This window comes from Anabas testudineus, chromosome 5, assembly GCF_900324465.2.
Source record: "Anabas testudineus chromosome 5, fAnaTes1.2, whole genome shotgun sequence".
Classification (NCBI taxonomy): Eukaryota; Metazoa; Chordata; class Actinopteri; order Anabantiformes; family Anabantidae; genus Anabas; species Anabas testudineus.
Window position 1 is genome coordinate 21,229,323 of NC_046614.1, and position 19,494 is coordinate 21,248,816.

At 37.8% G+C, this 19,494-nt stretch overlaps 1 protein-coding gene across 2 annotated transcripts in view; it reads left to right on the forward strand.

The window, feature by feature from the left end:
• igsf21a (immunoglobin superfamily, member 21a) overlaps window positions 1-19,494 on the forward strand; it is a 151,044-nt gene that overhangs the window by 89,310 nt on the left and 42,240 nt on the right. For both annotated transcript variants that reach the window (XM_026350021.1, XM_026350022.1), the window contains exon 4: window positions 6,759-6,877. In XM_026350021.1, coding sequence (XP_026205806.1) covers window positions 6,759-6,877 — 119 coding nt within the window. The remainder of the gene's footprint in view (window positions 1-6,758; window positions 6,878-19,494) is intronic.

The following is a 19,494-nucleotide window of genomic DNA, read 5'->3' on the forward strand; positions in this document are numbered from 1 at the left end:
GAGACATATTTTTTAACTTTCTGTTATGTCTTTGTGTTCAATTTCTCAATTGATTTTCTGCTTTCTGCTCTCTCTCACAAACACACAGGATCAGCCTTTTGCTCAAATTTAAAATGACCTGCACTTGTATTACCTCACTAGCAATCTCTTGTGTAAATGACTATTTTCTCTCTCAAGCAAAATTGAAGGTAGCAAAATGTTGTAATGCAGCAAAAGTTCTCATGAGACAAAACTGTGGTGGATGGTAAACCTTGAAAGTTTCTGATGCTGACCTCAGACTGTGAATCAGATTTTTTCTCCTGCAAATAGTCACAGATTTTTTTAAAAACATGTTTAAAAATGTATTCATTTAACCATGGCCATTATCATCATCAACATTATCATATTAACCTATTATACTTATAAATATGTTTTTGGAGGCAGTGACAAAAAGTATATTATGATATAGAAATAAGGACTTCTTACAAGTTGTTAAGTAATCGAAACAGTGTTCAGTATTTGTGAATGCAGCTTTGCGAGCCAGCACACGATGTGCTTCTGATTGGCAGCAAAACCAATAATGTGCATCTATTCATGGTAGTGAAATCAGCAATTAACACTGGTTCTGTCGCAGTCCGATCCAGGACGTTCAAGGATAAAAACCAAGAACTAAGCAACATGCAGCAGCATGTGTCCCAGTGCATCCTGTGTTGGCACATAAAGCTGCGTTCACAAACAGTGGATTACAATTGCAATGGAATTTTAGCATTTATGAACATTTTTTAAAGGTTGCACTCTGCAATTTTAAGTGGTTTAGTTGCTTTATTTAGTTTCTCTTGATGATTACCCAACTGCTACCTATGGATCACCAAATAATCAAACACACAAAAGGACACATTTACGTGACAAAGCCCTCTGCTGGCAGTAAATACGACTAAATATGACTGAAGCAAAAGAATAAGCCATTAACTAAATATTTAATTTCACTCCAGAGTACTCTGTTTTGTTTTTCTTTTTTAATTGAATGTTTATAAGCTTGACTGCAGTCATTCCCTAAATGTAATCTTGTGGATAATATAGTCACCATGATGTTGTTACTGCACGTCTAAGTAATTTAACCTAAACCTCATGTTTCCTTTACATTAACAATATTAAAACTAAAATCTTCAGTCTAATCTGATCTTTTTATAAACCTAATCATATTCCTTTTGTGCATTACCCTAACCATAACCAGACCCTGTCTGCTACAAATTATTTTTCTATACAACTAAACTGCAATCACCTATGCATCTTTGTTGAGAACATAATTGCAACAGAGTTATGTTTTCCAATAACATAATGGCCGTTTGTTCTCAATTAACATGAATTCAGTTTAGTAGCATAGTAACATAATTTTCAGCAGACAGGGTTGAACCAGACATTAAGCGTGAGAGTTGCCATATCATGAAACAGCTTTTTCAACAGTGAGATGTAACAGTTTGATCTGTCATCTGTCTGTTCTGTCATTAGAGACATCAGATAAGAAAATGCTGTCACTGTAGAGTGCATGAACAAAAAGCATATTTTGTTGTTTAATTTAAAAGACTTGTTGGATAATTAGGCAGTCCCCATTTGTTTTCTGTCTCTTTGTCAACCTCCATCACTCTGCTACAAAGAATACCTGCAGAACCTGTTTGAGCAACACTGAATACTGACAAATCAGCTACTGATGGAAAGGCGCAATTATACTGAGGTAAAACGACACAAGTCATTTGACACTGATAAAAAAAATGTCAAGGGAAATTCAGTAGTCATTTGACGGTGAAGGAACATAAAGGGATATGTCTCAAATGTCCATATGCAAATGCACAACTTTGAAACAGCTGTCAAACCAAGACTAAATTGAAAATCCTCTTCTTTAAATTGCCCCGTGACTAGTCCTTATTACTGGCAGAATCTGACTGGTTGAATGTGATCAAAAAGTTCATCCGTCTTAATAATTTCATAGGAGGAATGCTAGTGGGACAGTCTTTGGACAGGTCTTGCTGTTGTGCTGGAAATATCAGGAAGAAAGACGGCTCAGTAAAGTGTTTCAGTAATTGATAAATATTTCATGTGCAAAGTCGGGTTAAGAATGTCTTTTTCATTCCATTTTAATTATAGTTGCAAATTAAAAATGTTCCTTGTGATATCTTCCCTCTGAATCTTACACTGAAGGTGAACATGATATCCACGGAGGCTTCCTATGTGAAAGATAGAAAATGTATTCTGTGGGTGGAAGTGTTGCTACTGTCAAATTATTATATTGGACAATGAATGTAAAATAGTTTCCAATTAAAATCAAATGATGCCAAATAATTTTTAAAGATTCTTCAGGATCATCTCACAATTTTATTTTTGAGGTGTAAAAGAAAAGTATTTGAATATGTATTATAATACATTTTCTGTCATCAGTCTTTGCTTCCTTAAATTGCCCATGAATAATATGTAATACATAACCTTCTTAATGCTCACTGAATGAGGCTTTAAAACTCCTGTCATCAGCAAGAAGTCATTTGTATGTGGTGTCTTCGTGGCACTGTTCTTCCAGTAATACCTCCATGTGTTCTACCTTTCTATCACTGAGCTGTTCTGTCTATATTTGTGTGGATTTGAATCCATGAATGCAGTTCTTAGGATAGCAAACAACAGAACTACCGCTTTGTGGATAAGAACAGAGAGATGAGCTACATCAGCACTTACTATAATGTAACCAGCCAGCACAAAGCCAATCACACCTCCCTTGGCACTCAGAAATTCACAGCATTATCCTCATCACTTAGTTTTTTGCTCATTTCTTAAGGAAACATGGGTGATTACACACCTCTTGCTGCATCCCATCCTCTAGGCAATTTGTTTCTGCTTTCCACTAAGTATATACTGACTTACATTTGCCAGTCTTGACCCATTCACCCATGGTGCATCAAGTCAGAAAGAATATCTGACAGTGTGCTAGTTAATTTTATGCAGAGATTGACTGGATTAGCTATCAGATGCCACTACATCAAGTCTGCTCTTTTCACTCTGAATCTAGGCAGTTGCATTTGTAGGCAGGAGGAGTTCTGGAGGAAGGCCTACATAACAGGAAAGAGCTTTCAGATGCAACTCCTAGGGGACAATCGATCTCTCTTTGCGATGTGCTGTTTTTGCTGCTTCTCCATAGGGGCCCATTGCTATTGATCTCCATCGTGTATGTGCTGTTTTTCGGTGTACAGGGAAGATTCTGCAGTGTTTTTTGCTGGAAATCATCTGTTTATTCAATTACCTATTCACTTGGTAGCTTATTTATAATATCTAAGTTGTGCTAATATTTTTTTATTTGTTTGTAAGGCTGTAGATAAAGTCCTTTATTTTCTTTCATCCTACAGTCATACAGCATCTACCTTCATTGCTAATCAGCTTTTTAGAACTCACCGATTAATGAGGTTCATAATTTCAAAACAAAGTAAAAGGATTTATAAATGGCCTGAAAATAAACAATAAAACACACAAAATGGTGAAAGAAAATTGCAGAAGGGAGGTACACAGGGTATCATCTAGCAAAATGTGAGCTGAACAGTAAATATGCTCTGCACAACTGACGACTGGAAATCATGCACTGACTCCCATAAATGTTTGCAGTACAGTTTAAGTAGTCTCAAAACTGCTATTTACTTATATTGCATGAAATAGTTATTACTGTGCGGCAGGCCTGATTTATAGGTGTAATCAGAGTAATAATCAGGAGAAAGAAATCTGGCAATCTGAGGTCTTATTTAATTATTCCATTTAAATTATGATAGAATTTTAGTTGAGATTTCAAACATTAGCAGACTCATTAATATCCAATGAGAGACAGCAAGGAAAAAAAAGTCTGAAGACTCCAAGTCACATGTTGCCTTTTTGTGAACAGATTGTCAATGGACTAGTGCCTCTGAAATGCTTGACATCAAAGATTAGAGGAGACCCTAAATAATTAATTCCACCAGTCTTAACATTTAACAGAAGTCTCAATGTTACGAGGAGAACCTTTCCTCTTTTCCTTCTAATTCTGAAGGACGTGTCTTGCTGCCAAACTGGTGGAGACTTCAGAAGCAAGCAGCCACTCTGAAATGCTGTGGTTGGGGCTTTCTTTGTGGCCTTCTCACCCTGTTTCCTACAATACTTCCATACCCTGAATTATCTTATCTGTGGGCTCTTTTCTCTACACTTGGCTTGGTTTGAATCCATGAACACAGCCTTGAGGAAAGGGGCTAACAGAACTGTATGGCTTTGTTTGTAAAAACAAAGCAATGGGCTACATCAGCGTTTACTATAATGTCGCCAGCCTAGACAAAGCCAATTACCTCTCCCCCACCCCCATAGAGAGATTCACTCTTCTCATCATTTTGCACTGTGGTGAAAAGAAGACTTGTTTTATGCTTATCCCTCGAGGAAGTGCTGATGGAGACAGTCTTGCTTTATATCTCGAGGTGCTCTGTCTATTTCATATATACTTAGCTTTTTTAAACATTTGTTTATGATTGAGTCATTCAGGATAACTTTACTTTCTTGTGCCCTGAGTGAACTTTCTTAGGACTTTTTTTATGCACTGAAACATAGGTCAAACTGATCTTATTTCCTGATAATCCCAATTGTCCTGTTGAGACATGTTAGCAATAGGTAGATAGCCTTTAGTCACCTTACATTAGAATTTGTTAATTCTTTGCAGATTTCAAAAGGCTGTATGTCACCAACAAAACACAGAATGCTTCTTTACATTTGAAGGGTTCACCTGCCCATCACAAGCACTCCTCGTTCGTCAAACAATCAGTGTTTGAAGACATGAAAAACAGTTCAATATAAAACCTAACAAGTCCTACTAGAGCCAGCAGGGGAGCGTGGAGAGGAAAAACTCCCTCCAGAAGAAACTTGCTCAGGGTGGGCGGCTATCTGCCTCCACCGGTTGCGCTGAATGAAAAGTGGAGAGAGAAAAGAAAAACGAGTTAAAGATTGCTAGATATCTAGATAAATTGCATTTACTCCATGTTATGCTATGGGGTTTTTCAATTGATGAAGTGCCTTGCACAGGGGAAGCTTAAATGTGTTGAGAAAGGGGAGAATACTGTACTGTATGTATCTCTGGTTGGTGCATAGGTCTGAGTGCTCTCCAAAAGAGTGATCTGCTCTTCTCAACACACACACACAGCTGAACTCATTAAAACCTGGCTAATGTGATTGCCCTGCTGCTGTTCTAATAGAGGTCCCCATCAGAAACACCCGGGCAGCAAGGACAATTGTTCCTGTTTTGTGGGAATAAATCACAGGAGCTAAATGTAACAGTGGTGTCTCACTTTGATTATCACTGTTGACATATTAGCTGAGCACTGAATACAGATTGTGCTCCCTAGCTTCACAAATGGTCATCTGCCAATACTAACTAAATAACTCCAGGTTGTTGTTTCTTTGGGGAATTGTGGGCACCAATGTGAGGGAAGAAACATGTTGTACAACAGTGTACAGTTGTGTTTAAGTAAAAACACTCAAATCATTAAGCCATAAAACTCCACATTAGTTTTAACCATAATGTACCAATGAAAAAAAAAAGTAAATCTGTAAATATGATTGGTAAGATGTAGTTCACTCCACTCTTGTTTGACGGACAGACAGTATGTACCCTGTGGGAGAATTACCAACAGCGATAAAAATGTAGGGATAAAACTGCTTTTGCTGCTTTTGCAGTATTAACTAAATTATGGTTTTATGAAAATCTATCTCTTTAATAATCTCAGGTATCATTGGATTTCTGATAAATGGTTGTGTTGGCCTCATACCATTCCAATAAATGAATAAATAACAGGAAACAGTATGTGCTCAGAAAGCATTAAGTCTGTACATTAAAAATACATTCACTCTAGAGAAATGACAAAACAAGTAATACATTATACTTTATTTCTGTGTTATTTCGGCAAGACGACTATAATCATGTTAATTCTGTGTCATGGTTTAGACTTTACATTGACAATAATAATTCTGATGACTCAACCATTTCATGTGTCATCTAACATACCCTTCTTTTAGTTTCAGAACTGTAGCTCAGAAAATTACTGATTGTAACACTGTTAACAAGCAGGTTTTGGAATCAAAGAGGTTTTCAGCATGAATTTAGTCGGCATCATCCTTTTTGTTTTTATCTATCTGTCAATATGGTTAAATATGATTTTAGTAAACATCTATACATCTTTGATAAGCTTAAATTCAAATGATCAGATCATGTTGAACCATTCACTGTAGCCTCAATTATTCAGAACAAGTAAATACATTTAGTGATGATTTCATATTATCATTAACAACAGTGAACAACTGAATTGACAAGAAATACAAGGGCATCACTGATAAATCAGCAATAATAATGCACTTTTAATTAATAGTACATGAGTTTATAATTGATTCATCATGGCCTCTGTTTAATATGAGCTTATAAAAATCCAATGTAGTGTAGTGTGTAGTTGATTATCTTTAGACACAGAGTCAAAATAATAGTTGATATACCTATTATATTAGGCTAAATTAAATACATTAGCAAAGTTGACAAATTATAACTGAATCCTCAAAAATAATTTAGGGCATAAAACTCTATTTATATTATAATTTATACAGAAAATGTCTAAAACCATCACAGACACTCCCAGTCCCCTCGCTGTGTGTGCACAGTTGTTTTCTGATAGGCATCATCTACCCTCTATGTTTAAATTTAGTCTTAGTATTGTTATAATTCTTACATCAACTGTTGTATTTTACAGGCTCCCAGAGGTACGGATCTCAGACAACGGGCCTTACGAATGCCACGTGGGCATCTATGACCGGGCAACAAGGGAGAAGGTTGTCCTGGCTTCAGGGAATGTTTTTCTTACTGTTATGTGTGAGTATTATCACTGCACTTTATCTATATTTTAAACCCAAGAAACGATCTTTTGGTGGTGTCTTGCGATAGACAAGCAGGATACTGGTGTGTAAAGGAAAGAGACAGTTCAAAGTCAGCCGGTTGGATCGTATGACAAAAATTGAAAACCTGGATGGGTGCAGGCCTGCAGGCAGGAGACAAAGCCTGCTTGATCACTCAGAAAAGTAAGGTTTCAAGTTTTATGTGAGGTGTAAGTGGAAGGGGGGTGTTTTAAAACTGACACCGGTGGTTGGATATGATAAGAAGAAATAATGTGAAATCAATTCAGTATTAAATTCTGCAAAGACCATCATTGCTTAGTAATTAAAGTATTTAGGTGACTCACATACTGTGTCTCTAGTGAAAAGTTGAAGCTTTACTGCCTTGCATCAGGAATGTGAAAAGGTCAGACCTCCCCAATAATCATTTGGATTATTGGCTTGTTGGTTTTGTCTCTGCACTAAATGTGCAACAGTGTGCAAAAACATTACCCACACACCCTGATCATTAGATGTGGTGGAACTAAAGAAGAAAGACTCGTGCTGGAATAAAAGCTGATGTTCAGTTAATTGGTTTGTTCCAATACCACTGATCAGTTGTCTTACACCAGCCTGGTATGAATTTGAGAACACTCATCAGCTCTTTCTGATGCGTGTCGAGCTTTTGTGTGAAAAATGACACGCCTCTTAAATGGATGTTGGCTCACAGGAGAAAACAATGGCACTGCAGACAACAAGTGGATTAATCACTCTCACCCATGAATACTGAAGATATTTTACACAGAGGTGATTTTTCAGGTTTATACAGTATTAATGACGATTATTTGTATTTGCATTCTCTACAGTGGATACGTTTTCATCCTGCTGTCATACCTCTATAGCTTAAAGAATTAATAAACATATTTCCTTAAAAATCTGAGGTCGCATTGGCCTTTAGCTACAGAATAATGGATCACTGTGAACCCAACAGAAATAGATTTTATTTGTAATCCTAAGCAAGTCAAGCAATTGATTCAGCTGTAAACCGTTACTGATACTACTACTAATTTTATTTTTGCTGTAAAAGCAAATGCTGAGTTGTTGATGCTGTTGTGTAAAGTAGACCCTTTTTTTAATGATCTGTGTTTTTTTATGAACATACTTTAATTACAAAACACTCAATGTTTTCTCAGTCCGTCTATTGACTTCAAAAACTTTTCAGACACTTTCATTTTTGCACACTATCTTGAGCTGTAGATTTAATTAAAAATGGTCATTTTTGCCCCTTAATTCAATACTTTGTAGAAGCCCCTTCGGCAGCTATTACAGCTTTAAGTCTTCTTGAATCTCCACAGGCTTTGCACACTGGGATTTGGGCAGTTTATTCCATTCTTCCTGACAGATCCTCTCAAGCTCCATCAGATTGGATGAGAAATGTATGTGAACTGCCATCTCCAGGTCATCTTCTATTGGGTTTAAGTCTGGGCTTTGGTGGGAACACTCAAGGACTGTCTAAGACTTGTCCCAAAGTCACTCCAGTATTGTCATGGCTGTGTGCTTTGGGTTATTGTCATTCTAAAAGGTGATTCGTCGCACCTGTCTCAAGGTGTGTGCATTCTGAAAGGACCTTAAAGGACCTCTCTGTAGTTGGCTAAAATTATAATACTCAAGTGCAGGGTTGGTATTAACCAAGTGATGAGCAGTGCAGTTCATAGTGTGAGTTGTGGGGCCTTATGGAGACGTGTAACCCTTTCAACACTTTGTCCAGTCAACTGTGTTTGCCACAGGTAAACTCCAGTCACAATTAGATCTTTGCATACACGAAGTATGCAAAAGCAAAGGGGTCTGTGATCTATTGTTGATCATATTTGCGTCAAACCTTATTGGCTCTGTGATACAACCTCTATTACCATTATTCGGTTGCAATGACATTTCATTCAATCACCAGAGGAGATTGTGAGCCCATAGCCTATTGCTTAGTCTGTGCTGTAATTATTGTATTGTAAGTCCCCCTAACGACAGCTGCTTCATTTGCCTCTGATGTATCAATTCCAGCAAAGACATGCTGTTCTCCATGTGGTCCTAGGGCTAATTAGCAATGGTGAAATTTTTCAGCGGAACACCAGCGAGAGACACTGTGCCACGATATTGCTCTATTATCACTCACATTATTTTGTACTTCTGCCTTTGGTTGGATGTTTTTATTTTTTCTTTCATAGAGATAGTCCTAAGTCCTTGATCCGCTGTTCTGTTCTTTTCTGATGGCCGCTCTCAGGCCTCTGTTAAAGTACTTCCCACACTGACGTTAGTGACAGACTTTATCAATAGGAGGGGATTTACTCAGTTAACTCTTTCTCGTTAGAGAGAGCACTGGGTGGGGAGATGTGAAGGATGTACTGTAGTCGTGGGATAGCTGAAGCACCTTAACTCTGCTGGGTCTTAAATCACCACTCCACAAGAGAGGAAGAAGAATGGCCTCTGGCATTGTGGCTAATTGCCGTCTAAACTGAAACAGAATTATTCATAACCTATTAGTGTGTCAAGTTCAGTGAGAAGTAAAGAAAAAAGTAGAGAGGAGAAAGAAAATGAGAGGGAAAAAAGTTAATTAATAGGAAGCAGTACACGGAGAGTATTTTAATTTTTTAAAGGGCTTCATAAATAAGAATTATCATTTTAATGAATCCCCTGCCAAGAAATTCAATCATCCAGTTTTAAAAGGCTAAACCCTGAACTCTTGGTACCTCCGCTACTGTCCTTCACTCTCTGGAAAGTTTGAAAAGTCTCAGCATTTCTTGTTCCTCTACATGAACATATGTTTGCTTTATTAAGCCTGAAGCCATGAAGAAAAAACGGCCAACTATTTAGCTGAAGCTGCGTCTAGTAATGAATTGAGTTAATCATATTTAATTAGTGATTTTTGGGAAAATTAAGGAAAAGGTTTAATATACAGTATTTTTTATATCAATATTAAAATAATAAAAAGTTCTGACTGGTTTGTTTATTTTTGATATTTGGTTGTACACAGCATACGAATGACTAGAAACATGAAGAAGGTGCAGAACACAGACATTCCCATCACCAGGACACTTAATTATGCACTGCGTGAGCTACATTTTACCCCTTAACCTTAGCCATAGCTGTTATGGTAATCTGTGCCTTTAAATGCAATTATTGATGCATTACTCTGTAATAATTTATGATTAGGCACTCTGTTGTTATCAACGTCTGAACTGAAAGGTTATGGATGAGAAGTTCAGTGTGGCAAAATAATCCATCAGAACTAGACTGATGGACGGAATCTTTATTAGGTTTTTAAATTTACTGTCAAAACATTCTCAGTCTGCAGAGGATACATCCAACAAGATGTAAATGCACACTGGGCAGAGAATTGACAATGTTATAGAGTTTGGCCTTTTGACCTCCTTTCTCTCTGTTATGGTTTCAGAGAAGAAAAAGAGGAGTCACAGAAATCTGCAGACTAGAGGCTTGGGATTCTCATGTGTGCAAAAAAATCTGTATGAAACGAAAGACAGCACAGTGCTACTGAATGCCGAGTGTTATAATTTACATACTAATACCGATTAAAATATTTGACTTTAAAAAACAACTTTATTATATATGTGATCAGAAACTCACACATTTGAAGTACTCATTTCCACTTGTAATATTTGGAAACTTTTATATATTTATATATATATATATATATTTAAAAGAAACCCACATTAATACACACACACACATATATATATATATAAATGACTTATTTGTAGAAGTTATACAATAGCATTGAAGGCATGTGAATTGTATTTTCATTTTCTAATAACAGCAGCACAAGTTCAATCCAGCAAATTATCAAAACAATCAAAGTCTGCATTAACAATGACATGTTTCTGTTAGCAAGTAAAACTTTTCTTTTAGGCAGCTGGCATTTTAAAGCAAAATAATGTTATTATAGCACAATGCATTACTGTAAATATGCGGTGATCTTAACACTTCAGGGGATAGACCTCTGACCCATAAACAATCACATAAAATAGATATTTCATTCTGCTTGCAGTGACATAGCCATCCCTGTAAAGCTAAGGTCATAATTTCAGGCTTTGGTGGGTAAAAGAAATCAATACCTCTTTCCCCAAAGGTAGAGATAGGGTCATTATTTGTTATTACCCAAAGTGATTCCTATGCGACATTCCATAGATTACAAGGAAAGGTTATTTGTCTCTTCAGAAAAGTCTGACCTTGGGAAGCTAGCTTCTGTTTGATCTGTGCATGGTGTCCAAGACTACTAAGGTTGGGGTGTTGTCTGAACTGGGATGTGACTCCTCTGCTGGATGAAGAACATCTTAATAGCCCTAGCGTTTAAACATCATGTCACGTAATTCCAGAAATCCTTTCCTCTAACCTTTTTATAAAGCATGAGGTTGTAATTTAAAGGATACTCTTCATGAGGCGGCAGGGCTGGTATTTATAACCTGTAGAAATAGACATGAGCGCTAAGGTGTAGAGGGACTAATTACCTTCTCATCCCATGAAACTGGGATTCGCTTCAATAATGGATGCCCAACTTTAATTAAGCGCTGTGTATATTTAGGCACTCGTTTATAAATGGGTGGGATTAATGGTGTACAAGCCAAGCCCAAAGACAGCAACGCCTGCAGACACAGCAGTTCAGTGTGCTAGCAGGAAGAGCTCAGGGACTGTGTGTGAGACTGAAAGTTTGTGTGCTTGTATGTGGAGAGGCTTGTTTGGGTGGTGGGTTTGATAGATTGTTTGGGAGTGGCCTTTCCCTCCGTGTCCTGTACTTGTTTGGGAAGAGGAAAGAACATCTTGGCCAGCATCGACACATGGAATGACTCAACACGGTGGCCTGATTCTGAGCTCTGAGAGAGGATGCCAATTTTGTCAGACCCTTCAGTTGCATTCTGAAGTGTTTGCCGTATCATCTTTTAGCACACCTCGGGTCACCACGGGGGATTGTTCAAGAGCCCTTGACATGATTCTCGATTACTCTTTCATTTATCCTCTGTCACCTTTCTGCTCATCACACTTAATGTCCTACAGTGTGCTATCAGCATCACGACATGTTGTGATGCTGATAGCACACCATTCTCTGATTTGTCAACATAGTGTATCAGCTGTTGTCCACATGGAATAAACCTTGTCTATCTTGTATTTTGTTCATTATTAACCGTAAAGACTCCCTAATTTTATCTTTTTTTGGGGATTTTAAAATTGTGTGACTCCTCCTTGCCCTTTATTAGACCAGGTTTGCTGACTGGGAGAATCTTACAGCACCAATAAAACATGTTGGCTTGCAGCCCAGTGAAGGAAAAAAGAATTACATTAATTCAAAGAGCAGATGAATTATTAAATGCCTGTCTTTGAGTGAAACCCTGGGGTGATAATTGAGGCAAAAATAAACAACCCATGGGCTTCCTCAAGGATTTCTCTACCCAACATTGAACTAGTAGTCTGTGCATCACTTTTGTGCTAAAGAATTTCTGTCTGACTTTTTTGCTGTCTGAGTTTTGTCAGGGAAAATATGTCTGTTTTCCTTTTTACCTGATCTTCCCTTTGTCCCTCAAAACCCACAGATCTGCCATTTTTTATTAATTTAGCAGGATAATGTGTATCTTCATTTTGACAAACAGTGAAATTTATTGCTACCATCTTGCTACCAATTAGCATCAACTGGGTTATGGCACAACCTTGAAATCATATTTCCAGTCATACTGTATCTAATTTGAGGCAGCATTAACAACAAGCCATTTTTACCCTCTAGCTCATTCAGTGCCTCATTCAGTTGACATTCACCAGGCACTCATCAGCGGGGCAGCTGATGCGCGCCAAGGCTGTAGCCTCATGAGTAAGCCTGTTTTCATACCCAGAGATTTCACACAACAAACAAAAAACAAGCATCTGATGGTTTCATCATATCCTCTGCTCATATTCTGTCCATTAAAACCTCTCTGAGGCAATATTTTGGCCTCTGATATTGTTTATCAGCTAAGACCTGGACTCACTTATGCACACTTTTTCTCTGCGCTGATTAATTTGGATTTTCATGCATGGAACCATAGATAGCAGAGTAGTAGAAGAATTACAGCAGTCTGCACCCAAATCTTTAGTTGAAGTTCAGTTCAGTTCTTTGTGAGACTATGCTGTGATTTTAAAATCCCTCAGCATTCACTTAACAGTGGCTCTCAGACTTGGTCTTGTGGCTTGCACTGGAAGTAAGTTAGATAGCCACAGCTTGGCACCACTGTAACTCAGGGTTCTCAATGTCTGATTCAGTCTCTTCGTTTTCACGCCGAGTAAGCATGAATGCACATGTAGGCTACAGTTTAGTTTCACTGTTAACTTGTGACACGCACGTGATGTTGTTGAATGTCAAATGCTCCTGCAGGCAGCAGTCAGTGGGAGAGGGTGACAATCAATGGTCAATACCGTTTGGCTTGTTTAAAGTGCCAGTTCTGAGAAAAGCACTGATTCATTCCAGCCTTTTATTCAGAGCAGATGTTCTATCCAACCCTGTGGTCTATGCTTCAAGCTGTACACATAGATTAATGCCATATGCACTTACTGTATTTATGCACTTACATAATCGGGAAGAGGCAAATTTTGCTATAATGAAGACTGATATCATGTTTTGTTTTAGTTCATGTTCTGCTTTCAAACTCCAATATTGGACCTTTGTTTTAGTTTTGCCAAAGTTTAACAAAATGCACAAAAGTACAGTAGATAATTTCTTCCTCTCCTCACTGCTCTCACTTAATGGCAAGAGGCCCTGCAGGCACATTAAAAGTTTGGCTTCTCATTTTGAACGTAGGCATGTCCTAAATAGACCCTGCTGCTTCCACCACCATATGGTGCTATTGTTAAAGAGCACAAATTAGGATTGTGCTGACTACACTACAACAAATGCTCTGTGTGACACCGAGGGATGTTTAATAAACCTCATAAGACAGAGTATGTTCTGTTTGTAATCCATTAATCATTGGGGAATGCCCGTCACCTGATACAGAGTCCCTGTCATGGCACAGCAGCAACAGTGGAGGACATCGTGTGAAGCTCTTTCTGTGCTGTGTGGCATTTCTCTTATGTACTGTTATGCCTGATGGAGAATGAGATATCAGTTGAAGTCAATGAGCCATGTCAAATAATGGTCAAGTCAAGGTTGTTTCATTAATAAACTCAGAGTTGTCACTTTTTTCCAAAGCACCACACTAAAACCTGAAGTATACATCTTCAAAAGCTTCCAACTGTCTTTAAACGATCACTTTAGAATAACCTTGTGATGTCTTTCATGATGCAGCCCTTTATTGTTTCCTTGGGTAGCATTCATTCCTTCATCCTCAGGCTTGCATGTCTGATATTGAACACAGTGCCTCCCCTGATGTCTCCTTGTGGTTCTCAGAATGCTGTGAAGTGTAGGTTTCATTTCTTGTGGCACAGTCTCCCTCATTTCCTTCAATCCCCCTCACTAAGGATGTCTTCATCACTTGCTGCGCTCTGCTCCTCACCAAGGTCCCTCCTTTTTAGCGTGGGTGACTGAGAAGGCGACAGAGGAGAAACAGCTTCGCCTCCCTGGAGACATGCCACTGATTGTACTGAAGGATGAGAAAACCTCTTTGTGTCTCTAACTTTTTACCTCAATATCACCTTGCTTGATAAGTCTCCTTTCCTACGAAGTGATCCCACTAAAATAGTTTCTAGCTTCACAGGTTTTCTGAACAAGTCTGACAAAACTTATAAGACAATGCTATCTTTTTTTCTCCCCTGTAAAGAAATAAATTCATTCACGTAAATAGTTTGTGTTGTATTTTAACTTTAATTGATTTCTCAAGGGAGTAACCCCAAAATCCTGAATAAGGTCAAATAAAAAGAGGCAGGCAGGGTATAAACAGCCAGGACGACTCCCTAGTCTGTGATATCATTGCAGTCTTGTGGAATAAATATGTCATTTGATTTATTTTTAGCTTAGCTCAATGTGATTGTAAGATGTGTAGCTACTACAGGGGAATACAAAGATGTTGAATAACCTGCATGTCATTTATAGCCTATTTGCTTTCCTCTGGTAACATTTATTTTGTGATGAATGTTCTTTAAGTATTTGCTCCTGCAGTCTATCCCTTGTGTGCCCTCTATCAAAATATTTCATTATGTCGACTCCCTTAAAACTGTTCTGTGTAGCACACCAGAATGGATAGCGTGTAATATCAATGCTCCAAAAGCACAAAACAGATTAGTTTTCATTTCAGACTTTCACAGCAGCATGTGGCTGAGAAAAGATAGTGCTAATGTTTTCATTTCTAACTACCAATACTAACAATAGTTTTGTTCTTGCTATTTGGAAGAGAAATTCAATGAACATGGTCAAAAGCCTTCAAATTCAATCCTTTTTGTTGACACATTGTCTCATGTTATCTGTTTGTAAAAGTCAAGATGCATTCCTTTCTCTTTGCAAGTTTCCTGCATATGAATGTTTGTCTGACTTCAAATTGTCTCTTTTGTGTTTTCATATTTTAGTAGAATGTTTTTATGAAAACATGCACTATTAAACATTATTCAATAGATCATTCTTTCACAATTCAGTGCATAAGCTGCACAGGTGTGGTTTGTGAATGTCATTTAGTTTAGTTCATCTTTCCAGTGTCACACTTGAAGGGCAGAAACGGACTGATACTGCCAAATGTGGCGCTAAGTACCTTTCACTGTGGCCTTAGCTCTTTAAGATTTGACACTCATCTTTGTTGCTGAACAAAGGACTGTGAGACACACAATAAATTTATGGAAAAAGAAGAAATACAGGTTTAGGAGTCCCTGAAAGCAGCCTGTGGGCATGGATCGAATGGATTTCCTTTCAGTGGGTCAATTTTTCTAAACTGGAATAGGAATGGAAGGGAAACTGAAAGGAAAAATGAAACTGGAAATTCATATTATATTATTCTGTCCTCTCAAAATCTAACAAATTTATGGGAGGTATGGCAGCTTGGATTAATTGTGTAAATGTCTGTGGTTGTTATGTGTTGTAGTTTTGTGGGCAAGTTTGTCCCAAATAGAACATCCAATCATGAAAGACGTGTTGTTAAGGTAGACTTGCTAATTAACAAAATAGCCTATTCTAAAAATAACTTATTTGAGATTGTAAAACTTACATATTCAGGTTTTTCAAAGGGCACAAACCAAAACAAAAATGTGGATAAATATAGAACTCAGAGTGAAAGCTTGTGAAACGTGACCGCTCTAGAGGAGCCAAACGCAGCTTAATGATTCTGCTTTATTTTGAGAATTAACCATTAATTGGTCCATTCGAGTTAACTCCACTCTCTCTGGCTCCTTTTTCTGCTTCATATTTTAGTAGCAGTAATTGTTCCATTGGGAACTGTTTTGCAAATATTTTGGCTTCTTGAAGTGAAAACCATTCAGGATTTTTATATAGGGATATAAAACGTATTCTTATGGGTGCCATGTTGTAGTGAAATGCTGCCACCAAATCCAAAGACAAAATAAATGTATGATCATACCATTTTGTTTTGCTATGTTACTTTTTCCTTTACACCAACTATCATATATTATAGACCATGTGCAAGTGAATTCACGTTTGTTATGTGATGTGGTGAGCTATAAATTGGGAAGTATAGTGTGGATACTACATTTGTCTGCATCACAAGAGCAGATCTCGCATAGCTGATACGCTCATAGCAGCCGTGTTAGGAAGAGGATAGACTGTTTATGGAAATGTAGTCACACAATCAATCTGTTTTCTTTTTTTGCCCATATTTATGATATGCTGTGTGCTTCAGCTACAAGAAAGCTGCTCCCACACTGTGGAGAACTGAATTTAATTGACTGCTGTTTCAACCTTAGTGTCACAGCACACCAAGGATGAATATAATGAAAGCAAATCAATAGTCATTTAAAAAAAATGTATATACTGTGTGTTTTAAAGGAAGCACACAAGAGGACACAGCAGTCGAAGGCTTAGTTTTAAAAAAAGCTTTGTGTTCGTACAGAGGCAAGATCAAAAACCTCACCTGCCAAAGTAGCCTGTAGAATTGACTTAGCACTTGCCAATTCTTTGCCCATACTTGGCGAGTTGGTAAATGTTAATTTCAAGCCCTGGTGGCACGACATGTGGTGCTGGCATAGGCTCCAGTGGGGGGCAGGTGTTGCCTGTGTGGGAGCATAAAGATCTAAAATCTTGTTCCAAAATCAGAAATCGAACTCCTGACAGGGGCGATCCCTGTTCTTGAAATGATTGATTGCACAAAAAGAAAGATTACTGCACTCAGGAAATAGAGAGAAGGAAATCAGAAGGGACCTTGTGATACAGTTCTGAATTGATATGTAGTTGTAGGGCTTTTTTTTAGCTTAATGACTCAACATTGTTTAAAAAAACATGTACCCACTGGACACTAGGTAGCAAACAGACTAAATTAACACTATAAATATAGACTATAAACTTTAAAATGTTTATTGATGATGCTGCTCTGACATCCAGACACTCTTCCACATGTGAGAAGCTAGCTTCACTGTACGTAGCAGAGAGGGTAGATAATGTAATGATAATAATCTATTTTGACAGCCTATCAGTGGTATAGTCAGGAGCAGGTCTATTCATGGATTAATAGCTGAAAGTACCCAGGATCTTAAAAAAAAGAATCTATGCTGAGACTAATTGGAAGCAAGTGATGTCTTTAGAGTTTTTTTTCCTCCACTTAAAAGCTCAGCAGCAGCATTATGAATGAACTGTATTGATTTATAGACATTCTGGGGAATCCTGAGAGGAATTTATTACAAATAGTTGAGCCCACTTCTAAGACAAAAATGGCCGAGCTTTTCTGCATCCTGGAATGATTCTTTAAATACAGGTGAAAAGATGATGCACTCTATCAGAAACAGACAGCAGACTGCGCAGAGTGCTGTTGGCAGGAACACACATGAAGAGACCAATCCTTGACTTGGCTCTGATCAACTTTATGCAAATGAGACAGACGGTCTTTGAAATGTTTGATGAGTTTCTTAACAGCCTTAAAGGCCTCATCGTGCCTCATCGCCGTAACTTCAACTTCCATATTAACTGTTTTTCAAAGCATGCCATAGCTCTATTGTTCACATGTTAGTTGTAAAAAAGCTTTGTGTTCCCACTTACAGGTGTTCTATGTCCTCTGAGAAAATAAACTTGCAGAAGCTTTAAACCTGACTTAACACTTAACAGTTTTACTTTTTGTCAAAACGTTTGAGCAAAGTCACTGAATGATTATACAATTGTAAGTGCAGATTAATTTGAAGATGTGTACAACATTAACACATGACATTTGAACAAAAATAATAATTTGACACTCTCAGCATTTGCTCTTATTAATTCAGAGTGAAGCTGGTTTCTGCCAGAATAGTAGCTGACGATACTTCTGGTGTTAACTTTCTGCATTCAAATGCTGAAGATAAGATATTCTCATGCTGCAGCCACCACCCTTAAATCTGTGGATGCTGTCTACCACAGTGTTTTTCATTACACAAGAAAGCTATCACACACATCACTGTAAATTATGTGAAAAGATCCTGCAATAGTTAGTTTATTGCCTGCAGTTTATATTGTACCAATGGAGTCAGGCTCCATTGGTACAAGTGCTCCATCGGGTAACTAAATAATGTACATTTGTAGGAATGCTTGGAGCTTGCTTGCTTTGAGCTATGTGTTAATAAACTGGTACTGTATTATTTTTTGATATGCTGGGTATTCTGAACATTGTTGCCATCATAGGTTTACAGTTTGATGGATGTGTGCTGCTTTTGGCTAAGGATTAAGTAGAGATTTAAGATCTTGAGGTAGCCTCAATCTGTGATCAGATCTTGAATAATTCAATATGTTACAGAGTAAATTGTTGAAGTGGCCATGAGCCAAAAGCAGATTTGAGTCGGAAACTGATATGAAATCTTGACGTGTGCTGGTGGATGGTGGAAAAGCTTTCTTTCAAACCCAACAAACAAAAGCAAATGTTTTTAACTGCAGTGGCTGTCAGAGATGACACACAATCAGTGAAGGCCATTTCTTGAATAATGAACCCTTTAGAATTTTCTTACAATCTCACTAGATCAGCAGTGAAATGCTTATATACATAAAACTTAATGTATATCACATTGTATTTCGGGGAGAAGGGTGATTCATGTTGCATAGAATTGATAATCATTCTTTTCAGAACATGGAAAGTAAATATCCTCGTGAAATGCACAATATCCAACATTTTATGAGGTGCTAGAATGAAAGCTTGCTACAGAGCTGGGGCTCCAAATAAATCAAATTATGCCATAATGGAAAGTAGGTGCGGACTGCGGAGATACTGTATCTGCAACCTCATGTGTGCCAAAGTCAATATGTTTGTCAGATTGCCCCTGAAGAGAGCAACAGTGCTCCACAAATGATTCCTTGTTCCATATAATGAAGACTCTTTCAGCTGGCTCTTGCTGCTGGCTGTGACTTTGCCCGAGACCATATTCTTACTTGTTCTATCCTATTGTGACTGAATGACTGTGGAATGGAAACAGGCTCACAACCTGACTTACAATTATAGCTGGGCTATTTCTGTCAGGACACAAGAGGTTGTCTCTGCCCCT